General features: G+C 30.7%; 1 protein-coding gene across 1 annotated transcript; it reads left to right on the top strand.

Annotated features, from left to right (window-relative positions):
- Window positions 1-3,227: 3,227 nt before the first annotated feature.
- On the top strand, window positions 3,228-8,604 carry LOC114389587 (kinesin-like protein KIN-10C). The gene is made up of 18 exons (XM_028350288.1): window positions 3,228-3,507; window positions 4,118-4,274; window positions 4,421-4,621; window positions 4,739-4,919; window positions 5,199-5,404; window positions 5,499-5,740; window positions 5,831-5,876; window positions 6,396-6,440; window positions 6,521-6,661; window positions 6,778-6,834; window positions 6,939-6,995; window positions 7,165-7,255; window positions 7,340-7,629; window positions 7,714-7,760; window positions 7,883-7,904; window positions 7,987-8,055; window positions 8,179-8,217; window positions 8,339-8,604. The coding sequence occupies exons 1-18, from the start codon at window positions 3,329-3,331 to the stop codon at window positions 8,381-8,383; spliced, it is 2,115 nt and encodes a 704-aa protein (XP_028206089.1). The 5' UTR covers window positions 3,228-3,328; the 3' UTR covers window positions 8,384-8,604.
- The last annotated feature ends 4,793 nt before the right edge of the window (window positions 8,605-13,397 follow it).

Genomic DNA, 13,397 nt, shown 5'->3' with positions numbered 1-13,397 from the left:
AGACCATATACTCAAGGAAATTAAACCAAATAATGTAACTTGAAATAAACATTAAATTGTAAAATGCAATGTTGAAAAACTAAAACAAGAACTCTAAATTTAGCATTTTATGTTCAATAATAACACACATGTCGGTAACAGTAAATCAAGCTAGAAAATTCTACACACAGCCATAAAGTGTCGTCTAGGTCAAATCCAGCCAGTGCTTATTGTCTTAGGGGAAATAAATTATAGCCCTTGATAATAACCATTTCATCATAGCAAAAACAGAAAAAATTGAAAATTGATTTTGGTAGTGATAGGGAAAGTGATAGGGTGCAAACAGAACAATCAGCAGAGGTCCAAGCAGAACATACAAGGGTGCAGATCAAGGAAAAGCCCAATAGGAGAGTCACAAGACCAGCTTACCTTCGAGACTATGCTTGAGGGCAGCTCGGGGATTTCATCTTCAGCATATGCAGTACCACCAATATCGTATATAGCTTGATTTGGAATTGTTCCCGATAGCTAGACAAATACGACAAATTCTGTTAGTGCAGAATATTAAATTCTGTTAGTGCAGAATATTCTTGCAAGTAATCCAATCCTATTCTGTTAGCAAGAATTCTATAAATACCTATGTAAATAACCAAATCAGGCATGAATGAAAATAGCAAAGTTCCTCTCCTTTCTGCTTTTCTCTGTTCTTCTCCCCCCCTTATTTCTGGAGGTGCTGGCCTCGAACCCAGCATTATCACTTCTGTTCGTAACAGGTAGCTATCCAAACCCATAACTCATCCAAATCTATCTTGACCGGCTTAATTAGAACGGAAAGGCTCACTTATAAAAATAAAAGAAAAACACTTACAAGACTGAAAAGTCTTAAATTATTATTGCTATGATGGAAAAAGAGTTATATGGTAAATCAATTATAAATTATAAATTATTATTAATATATTTTTAAGATAATTATTATAAAAATTGATAAACTTATCATACACATAGTTATGATTAAATAACAATATAAAATCAATTACCTACTCAGTTCTGGTAACTCATAAAATGTAGTTTAGTCATGCCAGAGTGGGATTGTACTGACAGGATGACCCTTATCGCCCTATTTATTTATCTTATGTGCCAAATGATTCACAACACTCATCAGAAAAGCAAAAGCTAGTGGGGATATTCATGGAGTGCAAATTTGTAAAGGTGCCCCTATTGTGAGTCATTTATTATTCACATATGACAGCTTCTTATTTTTTCGAGTAGATGAAAGGGAACGTATGGCTATGAGGAAAATTCTGAAACACGTACGTTATGAGGATGTGCCTCAGGCCAAGCTATTAATTTAGCAAAATCGGAAGTTTTCTACAGCAAGAATGTCACTATATATGCCCCAGCGTGATGTTGTTGCGTCTATTCTTGGAGTAACAAAGGCCCTTGGAGAAGGTAAATATAGCAATCCCGAGCTATTGAATGTGTGCATTCTTATTACCTAAATCCATTAGGGAGGAGATTGAGCGCATGATAAACTCATTTTATCATGCCAACAAGAATGAATCTTCAGACCAAAAGGGTGAACTAATACTACTAAAAAAGCTGTGTGGCATATGTGAAGGGCATTTGGAGATGAGTGGCATATATATTTTAATTGGCTGTGAGCATGCATGCAACTGCTGGGAGAGGAAGTAAATTTATGGCACCAACTAGATCAAATTTTAGGAATGTTTTGCCTCTTACACATGAGAGCGAAGCTTTAATTAGCTCTATTGGAGGCAATTAAGTGGCTGAAGGACATGCAGTTGGATCATGTGGATATTCAACTACTGCACTGTCAACGTCTAGTTTTTGTAGTTAATAATAGTTGTAGGGAAGACTTATTAGAATTTTGAAGCATTGTTCAACAATGTAAATCTCGTTGTTGTTCACTTAGTTTGTGTTAATATTTAATTTTATTAATATTTAATTTTGTAATTCAATTTAAAATTATATAATTTTCAAAAGACAACACAGAAATAGTTAAAAAAAAACAGCAGACAAGTCAGGTCCATTATTAAGAAGACACCAAACATGATTGCTCTCATATGTTATCAAAGACATCCTTGTTTCTATGTTAATCCCCATATTTTTAGCTTTATAACTTCTTGTATTGCTGATTACATTTTGATGGAAATGAAATAATTATTTTGGTTTCAATTTTTTTTTTACATATTAATGTATAACCTATTTTTCCTAAAAGTATAATCCAATATCTTATAACACTTAATTATAAAATTTTATGTACCAAAAAAAATCAAATAAATTGTTTTACTAAATTACTAGCTTTTAAACTCGATGATATCCCCGAATCTGTTTATTACAGGAAGTTATTCAAAAAAATTATAAATTATAAATAAATAAAAATTTAAAGATATTATTGATTAATACGAAAAAATATATTGATATTTTTTCATAAAAATATTAATTAACTAATAAATAAAAATATTTTACTACTGTGTTGAAATATATTATTCATTAATAAGAATTTAATTAGAATATACTGATAGAGTTAAAAAAATACACTTTCATTCAATTAGATAGTGTCATATATACAAGCTTACCATATATATATATATATATATATATATATATATATATATATATATATATTTAAAGTTGTTCTAATAATAATTCTTTTTGTTAGTTAATAATGTAAATTTTACAATAATAATTTAAATAAATCATAAATTATTATATATGATAAATTTATTCACTTTATTTATATGAGATGATTTTACTAATTTACGATGATAAACCCTTTATATTAACAATATACACATAAATTTGATGTATTATGTGTATTTTTTAGTGTATAACTTTTTTAATGATGAGAATTGAACAATTCTTTTAAAAATTAATTTATAAAAATCAAATGGTTATTCTAGTTATTGGTTGATAAAACACGTGAATTATTGTAAAAAAGTAGTTGTGATTATAAACATTAGAAAATATTTTATAAAAAAATCAAAATAGAATTTTTACAAAATCGAAAAACCAAAACAAAAACACACCATATTTAATATCCACACCAAAACGCACAGCTTAATTCATGGCTTACTTACTACATAGCTTGCCCGAGAAGTGTTGTAGTAATGGAAAAGACTAAAGAGTCCTTATATTTGGAGCGTTAGAGATAGTGAGAGAAAAAATTTGAAATATTTGTTCTAATATCCAACGGCTACTTCCTATTCTGCTTCTACTTCTTCTCCTTTTCATTTCTCTGCGCTCTCTCTCTCTCTCTCTCTCTTCGAAATCAAAACACACTCTTTCTTCTCTCTCGTGAATTTTAGATTCTTTCGCTTTCTCTTCGATGGATTCAAAGCGATTCGATCGCGCGAGTTGCAAGGTTCGGGTCGTCACCAGGATCCGCGGGTTTGCGGGTCCCGAGGCTAATTCCGAACCTGCCGCTTCCAGAACGGTGGAGTGGGTTTCGGTGAACCGCGAAAATTTGGAGGATGTCACCATCTCCTTCGGAGACCAATCTTCCAGGTATTGTTATTGTAGTGTTTTCTTTTTACTTTTGTTCAAGAAATTGATTGAATTCTGAGTTTTGAGGGTTTGTGGTTCCTGAATTGTGTGATGTTTGGATAATTACAGTTTTCATGAGTCATAGCTGAATAGTAATATTTTCCCTAAGTCTTGAGGGTTTGTGGTTATTGAATTGTGTAAGGTTTGGAGAATTAGAATTTTCATTAATCATACCTGGTTAGTAATACATCCTCTGAATCTTGAGGGTTTGTGGTTCTTGAATTGTGTAATGTTTAGACTTTGGATGATTAGTTTTCATGAGTCATAGCTGAATAATAATATATCCCCTAAATCTTGAGGCTGTGTGGTTATTTAATTGTGTAATGTTTGGAGAATTAGAGTTTTCATGAGTATAGCTGAATAGTAATAGTAATATATATATTTTTTAGATGAAATAGATAAAAAAAATTAAAAGCGGGACTTACAATCTTGAAAATTTAATGTCTCTTAGGTCTGGGAAGTTGAATTTTCTTTTTTTTTTTCTTCAAACTATTATGAATAATTTGCTTGTGGGTTTGATTTGATGAAAGTGGAATCATGGCACTCATTTGATTTAATCTTGGTTGTGTAGTCTGTATTCAGTGGACTATTGCTATAAGGAAGATGAAGATAATGAATTGATATATTCAAGGGAGGTGAAGCCTCTTGTGTCTGCAGCTTTTGATGGTCATAACAGCACTGTTATTGCACATGGTGCTAGGGGTAGTGGAAAGACGCACGTAATTCAGGTTTGACTCACTTAGTCATCATGTTAGTTTTCTTTTCTTCCTTTTTCTTTTGGTTGGTGGTCGAGGGAGTGTTTATTAAGAATTTTGATTGGTGATTTCTATGAAATTGTATTTTTATGCTAACAATTACTCCTTGGATGTTCAAGGGCTCTGCTGAGAGACCGGGTTTGGCAGTGCTTGCTATCGCTGAGTTTCTTTCAGTGGCTGAGAAAAATGGGAAATCCATAGCTGTTTCTTTCTATGAGGTTGATCATCAGGAGCGGGCCATGGATTTATTAAATCCAGAAAAGCCACCAATTTTGGTTTTTGAAGATCGTGGCAGAATTCAGTTTAAAGGACTAACTCAGGTAGAAATCTTTTAACTATTTCTGCTGCTCAGTTTTCTAGACTAGAGAAAATGGAGATTTCAAATATGGACAGTAGACAAGTAAAATGGGGGCTTTGCATTATGCTTTTGTCGGCAGGTTCTTGTGAAATCCATTGCTGAATTTCAGAATTTGTACTCCTCTGCATGTTTTGCACTGAAGGGAGCTCCCAAAAAAGGAGGATGTGAACATGTTCATAGAAGCCACATGGGATTAATCGTCCATGTCTTTTCCCAGAATGGAAGTCTTGTAAGCAAAGTGAATTTTGTTGACTTGGCAGGTAATAATCATTGCTCAAGTGAAAGATGCTAAATAATCTTTTTATTTTTCTGGCTCATGTTGACATTTATAAAAATTTGAGAGAGAGAAAATATCAGAGGTGAAGTGAAATATTATTCAACCCAATGAGAAAAAAGTTACACCTCATCTTATACAGTAGTTACACAGATGTAATGTAACTGTGACTTTATAGTCAATTAACTACTTCAGTACAATATATACTGAAGTTAATTACATTTAAAATTTGACTAGCAGTGTTATACTTTTGACATTTTTTCAGGTTATGAAGATGCTAGAAAGAAAAGTAGTGATGGATCCTACCTTGCTGAGATTAACAAAATTAACAAGTCAATTTATGCCTTATTGAATGTTTGTCATGCTTTGAGTACAAATGAAAGTCGTGTTGCCTACCGGGAAAGCAAAATTACACGCATGCTGCAGGATTCGTTGAGGGGGACTAGCAAAATTTTATTGGTTTCATGCTTGGTAATTATGACTGGTTTTGAGTTCAAGTTTTCTTTCCTTATTGTGTGTCAGTAATTTAACTTTGATTTTGGTCTTTTTTTTTCCGTGAATTTAGAACCCATCATTTTGCCAAGACACTATTTACATGGTTAGCTTGGCATCACGGTCATGTCATTGGATTCATCGGGCATTCTTAGATTCCACCAAGAGAAATGCAAGTTCAGCAAAACAAATGGTGAATTCTCATAAGAACCAGATACCCAAAAGTGTTTCAGGAACAGCAAAGAAATTACATGTTTCTTCTAAATTACTTGATAAAAAAGTTGTTGTTGCTAAGAAGTCTGCAATAAAAGGAAGGTTTGTACTGAATTTCTCTACATATTTTGTTAGTTTTCGTTATTTGTATTTTTTATCAAATTGTGGATATTGACTTTTCTTATTATAAAGGAAATTGTTTGATGAAGCCAGTCACTCTGTTACTAAAGCTGAGAAGGTATTAGACTTTCTTTTCTAAATATTTTATATTGTTTTTATTTTTTTCTTAATCACATGAGAATGAACAATTTTTTTTGTTTGGCTCAAAGGAGAGGAGGGGTTGTAAGAACAAGTATGCAGATAGAGAGGGATAAATACTAGTCTAGCTCAATTTGAACTAAAACATAGAAGTCAATTTCAGACAGGAGAGGAGGGATAATAAAATATTTTTCACCCCATCACTCTTATCTATATCACTCTCTCTATGTGTGTGTGCCCTTAGTAATTTTTTATTTGTAAGGAACTAAGAACTAAATAAAATTAGAACTTAGTTTATCCAAGCATAAATGGTTTTGATACAGGCAAGGTCATTGTCATTTCAATGTTCGACCATTCAAAAAGTACAGATTATAATTTTATTTCTTATTGATAAATTAGGACATTTTTTAAGTGGAGAAAAAATTGTATAAATAAATAAAACTATCCATTTGTAGGGACTATGCGAAGTGTTGTCATTAATGGATTTTGTTTCTGGCAGGAAATTGCTGTTGCCCAAGTTACTCAAGCATCAAAGCCTTTATTGGTAATACATCTTTCATATTTTATTTTCTTGTGCTGTTGTTAAATTAGGAAGCTCAATGCATCAATTGGTCTCTAATGCAGGACAATTCATTGTTGGAAACTGGAAGTGATGTCGTACTCAACTCTGGAATGGAAAAGAAGACTGGAAATCATGTTGTACTCAACTCTGGAATGGAAAAGAAGACCAGAAATCATGTTGTACTCAACTCTGGAGTGGAAAAGGTAATAAATAATTTACCTTAAATCCTAGCATGATTAAAACCTTCACAAAAAGAATGTTTTCAATTTTTTCCCCAGACATCTTGTTTCATAAGAGATTGTCAAAATGCTTTATGCAGGATGACTCATTTTCAAAAGCTAGAGAGAACGTGAAACTTGATCTGATGGTGCAAAATGTAATGACCTGATCTTGATTTGGACCGTCTCTTAGCCAATAATATTTGCAATTGATACTTGATATAGTTTTTAGTAAAGAAACTGACAAATACACTCTATACAGGATGATTCATCTTTTAATGCTAACATTGAAGTGGAACTTAATCCCCTAGCAGATCAGGTAGTTTTATCAATGCTGACACATCTTCCTTTTTCTTTTTTCAGTTAGACATTTTTTAAAACCTATCAAAACCTTCTTGGTACTAAAATGTTAGCATGGTTGTTACAAGAATGTCTTGACTTAGGTACAGAAGACACTTAATTATGTTCCTGCTTGTTTGTTTATTTAGGGTATTTCGGTGGATGAGGAGGATCATCAAAAGGAGCATACTCCTTATGCTAGTAATTACTCTGAAGCATTGGCAAAAATAGTTCAGGAAGGTTCGTCAATTGATGACTTTCGAGTGATTGTTTGACTGATCAGATGATACACAGCTACATTGATTTTTTTTTTGTCATTTACAGACCATAGCATAAACAAGGAGAACAACAATTCAAGGGCAATCAGAGATGATTCATTGGCTATTAATTCACCACCTATCAGTTCTCAGTTGCAGGATCTTTCCAATAGTCTTAAAATGCTATATTCTTCAACCCCATCATGCATGCAGATACCAAAAACGGAACCCATTCCACTTGATATTGTTGAACCAAAAACTCCAACAATTGAACAAAACATGAGCATTAACAGATGGGATGCAATGAATGCCAAAAGTCCCTGGGAGACATTCAGCATGCGAGGTTCTGGAATGAAGGTCTGATCCATTCACAATATTGCCAAATGATTACATTTGGTGTGTCCTTTATTGTTTTTAACTTACAATTTATTTGAATTGCAGAGTTCTCTTGTTCAAGAATACCTCAGGTTTTTAAATACAGCTAACAAGTAAGCATTTCATGTGGTTGTCATAAAATATATTATAGCCTTTAAATGAGTCAGCATTTTATACCTACTATGAGAAACTCACCGGTTTATCTTTTGTTCTTTTATCTTTTGAATATGAACAGGGAGGAATTAAAAAAATTGAAGGTCAGTAATACTTCTCCTTTGTTAAGATGATATTTTTTTCTAGTGTACCTTGGGTTATAACTAATTGAACTTTTTCCTACAGGGAATCGGGGAGAAGAGAGCTACCTTCATACTTGAACTCCGAGAAGAATCTCCAGAGCCTTTCAAGAGTGTATGTCCCTATTCTTAATAAAAGTTTTCCCACTACAGTTTTTGCTTTGTCATTTTTTTTACCGGTTAAATGTGTTTATACATCTGACAATTTTGTGATTGTGAACCAACTTTTCATTAACAGCTGGATGATTTGAAGGATATTGGGCTTTCGGCAAAGCAGGTATAATTCTCCTCGTAGTATTGTCAGGTTCTTTCTAATTTTTGTTTGATTACCCATTATAAATGTAAAAAAATTCAATAGTTATTGACATGTAACTATGATTGCTTTAATTCTCACACAGGTTAAAGGAATAATGAAGAAGGAAGTCGGAGAGCTTTTCAGTTAGTTATAAATGCATCTCGGGATTTATACAAGTTTCTGGAATATTTTTTATGTATTAATGTATATCCATGGAGAATATCTCTATTGGCAACCCAAAGTTGCCCTTGACTTGTGTAATATTATGAGATGTTCCTTGACTAGTGTAATATTATGAGATGTGTAGAAAATGATATGAAGAAGAAAAAAACGTGTATTTTGAGAAAATGATATGAAAATCTTGTCATATTGTTTTTTTTATTCTGCGCTTAATCTTGTCATATTGTTTTTTTGAAAAGTAAAAAATCAAATTATGGTTTCAAGTAAAAAATGTTAAATGCATGAAAAAATTTCATAAAATAGACCTGGTAATAAAAATATTCCTTAAACATAGTAATGGGATAAATATCATTTTTGTTTTTAAAAAAAAGATTTATCTGTTTAAAAATGTTTTTTCATAATAGTAACTAACACAATTTAGCTTCTATTAATATAATAATCTTTTAAAAATAAAACATTTTTTTAAAGTACAAACAAGCCCTAAAGCCTGTATTTCTCTCCATCAAAACCCTTTATTTAATTATATTTTTTCCATTTGCTGGCATTGTCGGTGATGCCGAAATTAGTATGTGAGGGATGTGATAGAGAATTTTCTTTTTCATCTCAAAACGCTTTATATATAATCATCTAAGTGTCTACAAAAATGAAACAGTCAGTCTTATAACTATGGTCAATGTGGTCTAAGTTTTCAAAGGCACTGTAAATATGCTGATCATATAAAAAGCCACAATAGGATAGCTTATAGGCATCCAAATATATATACCCACCAATGTGCAACCTCCAAATACTTAGGTCTTCTATGCTAGGATATATAGATCACTACTCATACACGTGAGGTTAAACAAGTCACTTGCAAATACTTAAGAAATTAAAATTTGTACTTAAGTCTCCTAATGAGCTTTTTTAGGTGGTGACGTGGTGATGCCCTCGTGTGCATGGATGATGCACCAATCTATTCTCTCGCGATATTCTTGACATATTATTATGAAATATTTCTTGATTATTATTCGGTACTTCATGCATGTATTGCTTAGCATAGAGGACTTAATCCATCTATTTTATATTTTGGGTTGCTAGATATTAGGTTTTTGGGTCATCCAATATTCAGAACATCCCCCTCCAATTAGCATGTTATTGGTTGATTGGATGCTAATTTTTTGTTTGGACTTCACAATTTACTAGATCCTCCAAATCAATTGACACGTTATTTCCTATTGTTTCCAATCAAAAGTTCCAGTTTCTCACTGCCTTAACTTATGTTCCGGGGTCATTTTGTTGACTTAACACAGCTAGGTTTCCTCAACTCCTCAAGTGTTTTTCCTTTTACTTTTCACTTTCTTCTAGAATGAGTAGAGGGTAATTTATTTTTTGTCCTAGCGAGAAGGTTATTGTTTAAAATTTTCTCACTTACCCTTCCAATGTTGATGAATTTTGCTAAGTAGATATAGATGTTTTAGAGACTTAGTCACATCATAGAAGGATTTAAATAAATTGTTGATGTTGGATCTAGAACATTAATCTAGCATACATCAAGCAATGGAAACTTGAATCACACGCACAAACTCACCAAGAAACTCACCAAGAAGAATGGAGAAGATGAGCAAGAAGGAGATGGAAGAAAAACAGAATAACGGAATTGCACGGAATTGCACACACGTATATTTTCTGAAACGGAAAAGTATTTATCTCATAACAAAAATGCTTCCCCTTATTGTGAAATTACACTTATTCCCCTACTTATATCAGTAAAAGACAGAATTACCCCTTTCTCTAATAGTTGATTGCTTAACAATATTAAGGTGACATGAACCTGATAAGAGTTTTGTCAGTTGGGATTTTTTGACTTGCTTAATAATATTTTTATATGCACATACAACAAGATAATATTAATAGCATTTGTTACTTGCAATTTTATACAATTTTAACAATCACAGCTTAACTGTTGCTGTAACCACAAGCACATTATTTTGAGATGAAAATTTGGACCCCACCATTAACTTTTCAATGCTGCCCAAGAGTACCTTCACTCCACACACATCAAGAATAAATTGGTGTTTTAACTGTTCATTTTTTCTGTAAAAAAAAAAAAACTGTTTATTTTTATCCTGATGAAATAATGGTGGCAGGAGCTGATGACATATTATTCAATGATGGTGGCGAAGAGAAGATGAATATGTAAAAAGAAAAGAGTGAGAGAGAGGAATGAAAGAGAATTGAGTGGTAGTAATTAGTCATTTAATTTTATTTAATTTTTAAAATTAAATTACTAATTACTATCACTATCATAATCCTAAATTAAGGTAGGTAGGTATTAGAAGAGATAGATGATTGAGTTTTTTATCCATAATTTTTTATGTACATTATTAATGAAATTCAACTAAAAAATAATTCAATGTATCTTAATAAATTTTATATTATTTTAAGATAATTGTTGGTTATAATTTATTAATATACTCTAACTAAAAAACAATTGGGTGTACAATGTATATTAGTAAGCTACATTGTGAGTGAATTTAGGATCCCGTTTTGTTAATATATTTAAACTAAAAACTCCTTTAAAGAACAAATAGTTGTATTAATTATATGACATCTATAATAGAGTGGATTTTTAATGCACATTTGATAAAATATATTTTTTATAGGGTTTTAGACAATGGTACGGTTTTAATATTACCCTTACACGCACCTTTCCTCGCTCAAATTAGGACACTTTGAACATTTTTTAAATGTTTATTTTTTATTTTATTTTATGAATTATACTATTAGTTAGGTGACATTTGTTAAAGAGTGGGTTTTAATGCACAGTTTATAAAAAAAATTAGGGTTTAGTCAATGGGTTTTAATATTGTCCTTGTTGAATATTTGACTTAGTGTCTTAAGTTATTGGTTATTATGTTTTCATTTATTATATTTTTAAATTTTAATTTAAAAAAAAACAATATCAGATATGAAAAATTATATAAAAAATTAATTAAAGGTATTAATATATAACTATCATTTTATTTATCATATGTAATTATTTGTAATATATATTGGTAATGTTTTTAAAAATTATTAATATGTAAGTACCACTAATTATTTGTATCTTGCATAATAATTAAAATTGTGTAAAATATTTTATTAAAACCACAAATTATATATAAATATATATATATATATATATATATATATATATATATATATAAATTTATCATATGAAATTAAAATTTATATTATATATATGAATAAATCAATTAGGAAATTATATTTAACTAATTTTTTTTTATTTTACTCAATCGAAGATAGTCAATTTAAATAATTAATCTTTTTATATTTTTAAGAATGTAAAAAATTTAAAGAATAATTTCTACAACTTCCATAAAAAATAGTTAATTGCATTTATTTTAAAAATAATATACAAATATATAAATTAGCTATAAATTATAATTTAACGAATTATCATAATCTATGGCTAACATAAAAAACATCTCGTGCTTTGCACTATTTTTTATTTTTAAAGACAACAGAGAAGAAGATGCCCAGAGAATGAGCTTGGATAATACAAGCTATACCAGAAGGGCACGCAGGCCAAACAGAAATAACATTATCCGAGTTATCATAATTTGTAAGTGTGCTTGATCGACAACTTCCAAGAGCGAGAGAAGAAGATTCTGATCTTAGAAACAATTGCTGCATGCATGAGGGTGATAGGATATTATAGGAAGACACCCCTCTCTCTAGTAACTTAAAAGGGAATTGTTTATATATATAATGCAATTTTTGTTTTTATTCTGATAGTAAATATATAATATAATCTTTTATAAAATTTTATATTATTATGCCAAACACGTGTAATTCTTTTATATACTTGATGTTAGTTATAATTGCATATTAATAATTTTCTAAATATTATCAAATTGTTGCATTACAAATAATTACAAATGATATATGAAATAATGATTATAAGTTCATCTTTTTAGTTTTTTTATTCCATTAACAAACTAATTATCAATTCAAGTTTTAAATTATTTTCGAATTGATTTAATTCATTACCACCCTTATTAGCATCTTGCACTTTTTAACCTCAAGCATTGGCCTGAGGGGTCACTTGCTCTTGTGAATGGGACAAGTGTGGTGATTTGGATCATTCAAAGATCTTGGTTGCATTGTAATGTTGAGTAAGCAACCACTAAAGGAGAGACAATTAATTCTTTTTATGCCATAATGAAATATTTCTTCTTATATTATATTATATTATGAGAGAATCAAAAGAAGATTAATCTAATTACATGATTAATGGATTGTTTATATACATGGAGAATGAAAGGGTCAATTACATTGAATATCTATTAAAAGATATAACTAAACGAATTATCACGGATAGTCTTGAATCGTATTTTGATTATCTAACATAAATAACTTCCAAGATCATTCAAGTTTCTCACTAGTAATTTCATTTTTGTCTTCCTCCAAATCAAATTTGATAATGAGAAGTCATGGCTTATAAACAAGGCTAGTGCATAGAATGAGCTGCCCAATTAATTTTAAGTTGACACACATGGTTAGAAATCTAATATTTCTTCCTAAGATCAATGCATTTTTCCATGTTAAACAAAGTTCTTCAAGGACTCCACCTTCTATATAACATTCCTCACATTTATAATTCATAACAACTTGAATCGAAGATAATCTTTCTTCTCCCTTGTTAGTAATGGGTTCTAGGTGTCGAAGACTTTATTTTTAAATGATATTTTCTAGAACAAAATCTTTTTTTTTGGGTGTGTGTGTAAAAAGGCTTATAGTATTTCCAATCTCAACTCCTCGGCAATACAACTTGGAGGGCAACTAGAATATGAGGGCTAGCATAGTCTCTAACTACCGTGGTTAAACCATGAGCTATTAGATTGACTTGCCTTCTTACAAAGTAGACTATAAAGTCTGGACAAGATATGATAATATTATTACATTGCAGTATAATACTCTCATACTCAAAATAATTAGCC

Source organism: Glycine soja, chromosome 16 (assembly GCF_004193775.1).
Source record: "Glycine soja cultivar W05 chromosome 16, ASM419377v2, whole genome shotgun sequence".
In the NCBI taxonomy this organism is placed as follows: domain Eukaryota; kingdom Viridiplantae; phylum Streptophyta; class Magnoliopsida; order Fabales; family Fabaceae; genus Glycine; species Glycine soja.
This window is presented reverse-complemented; position numbering and strand designations above follow the sequence as displayed.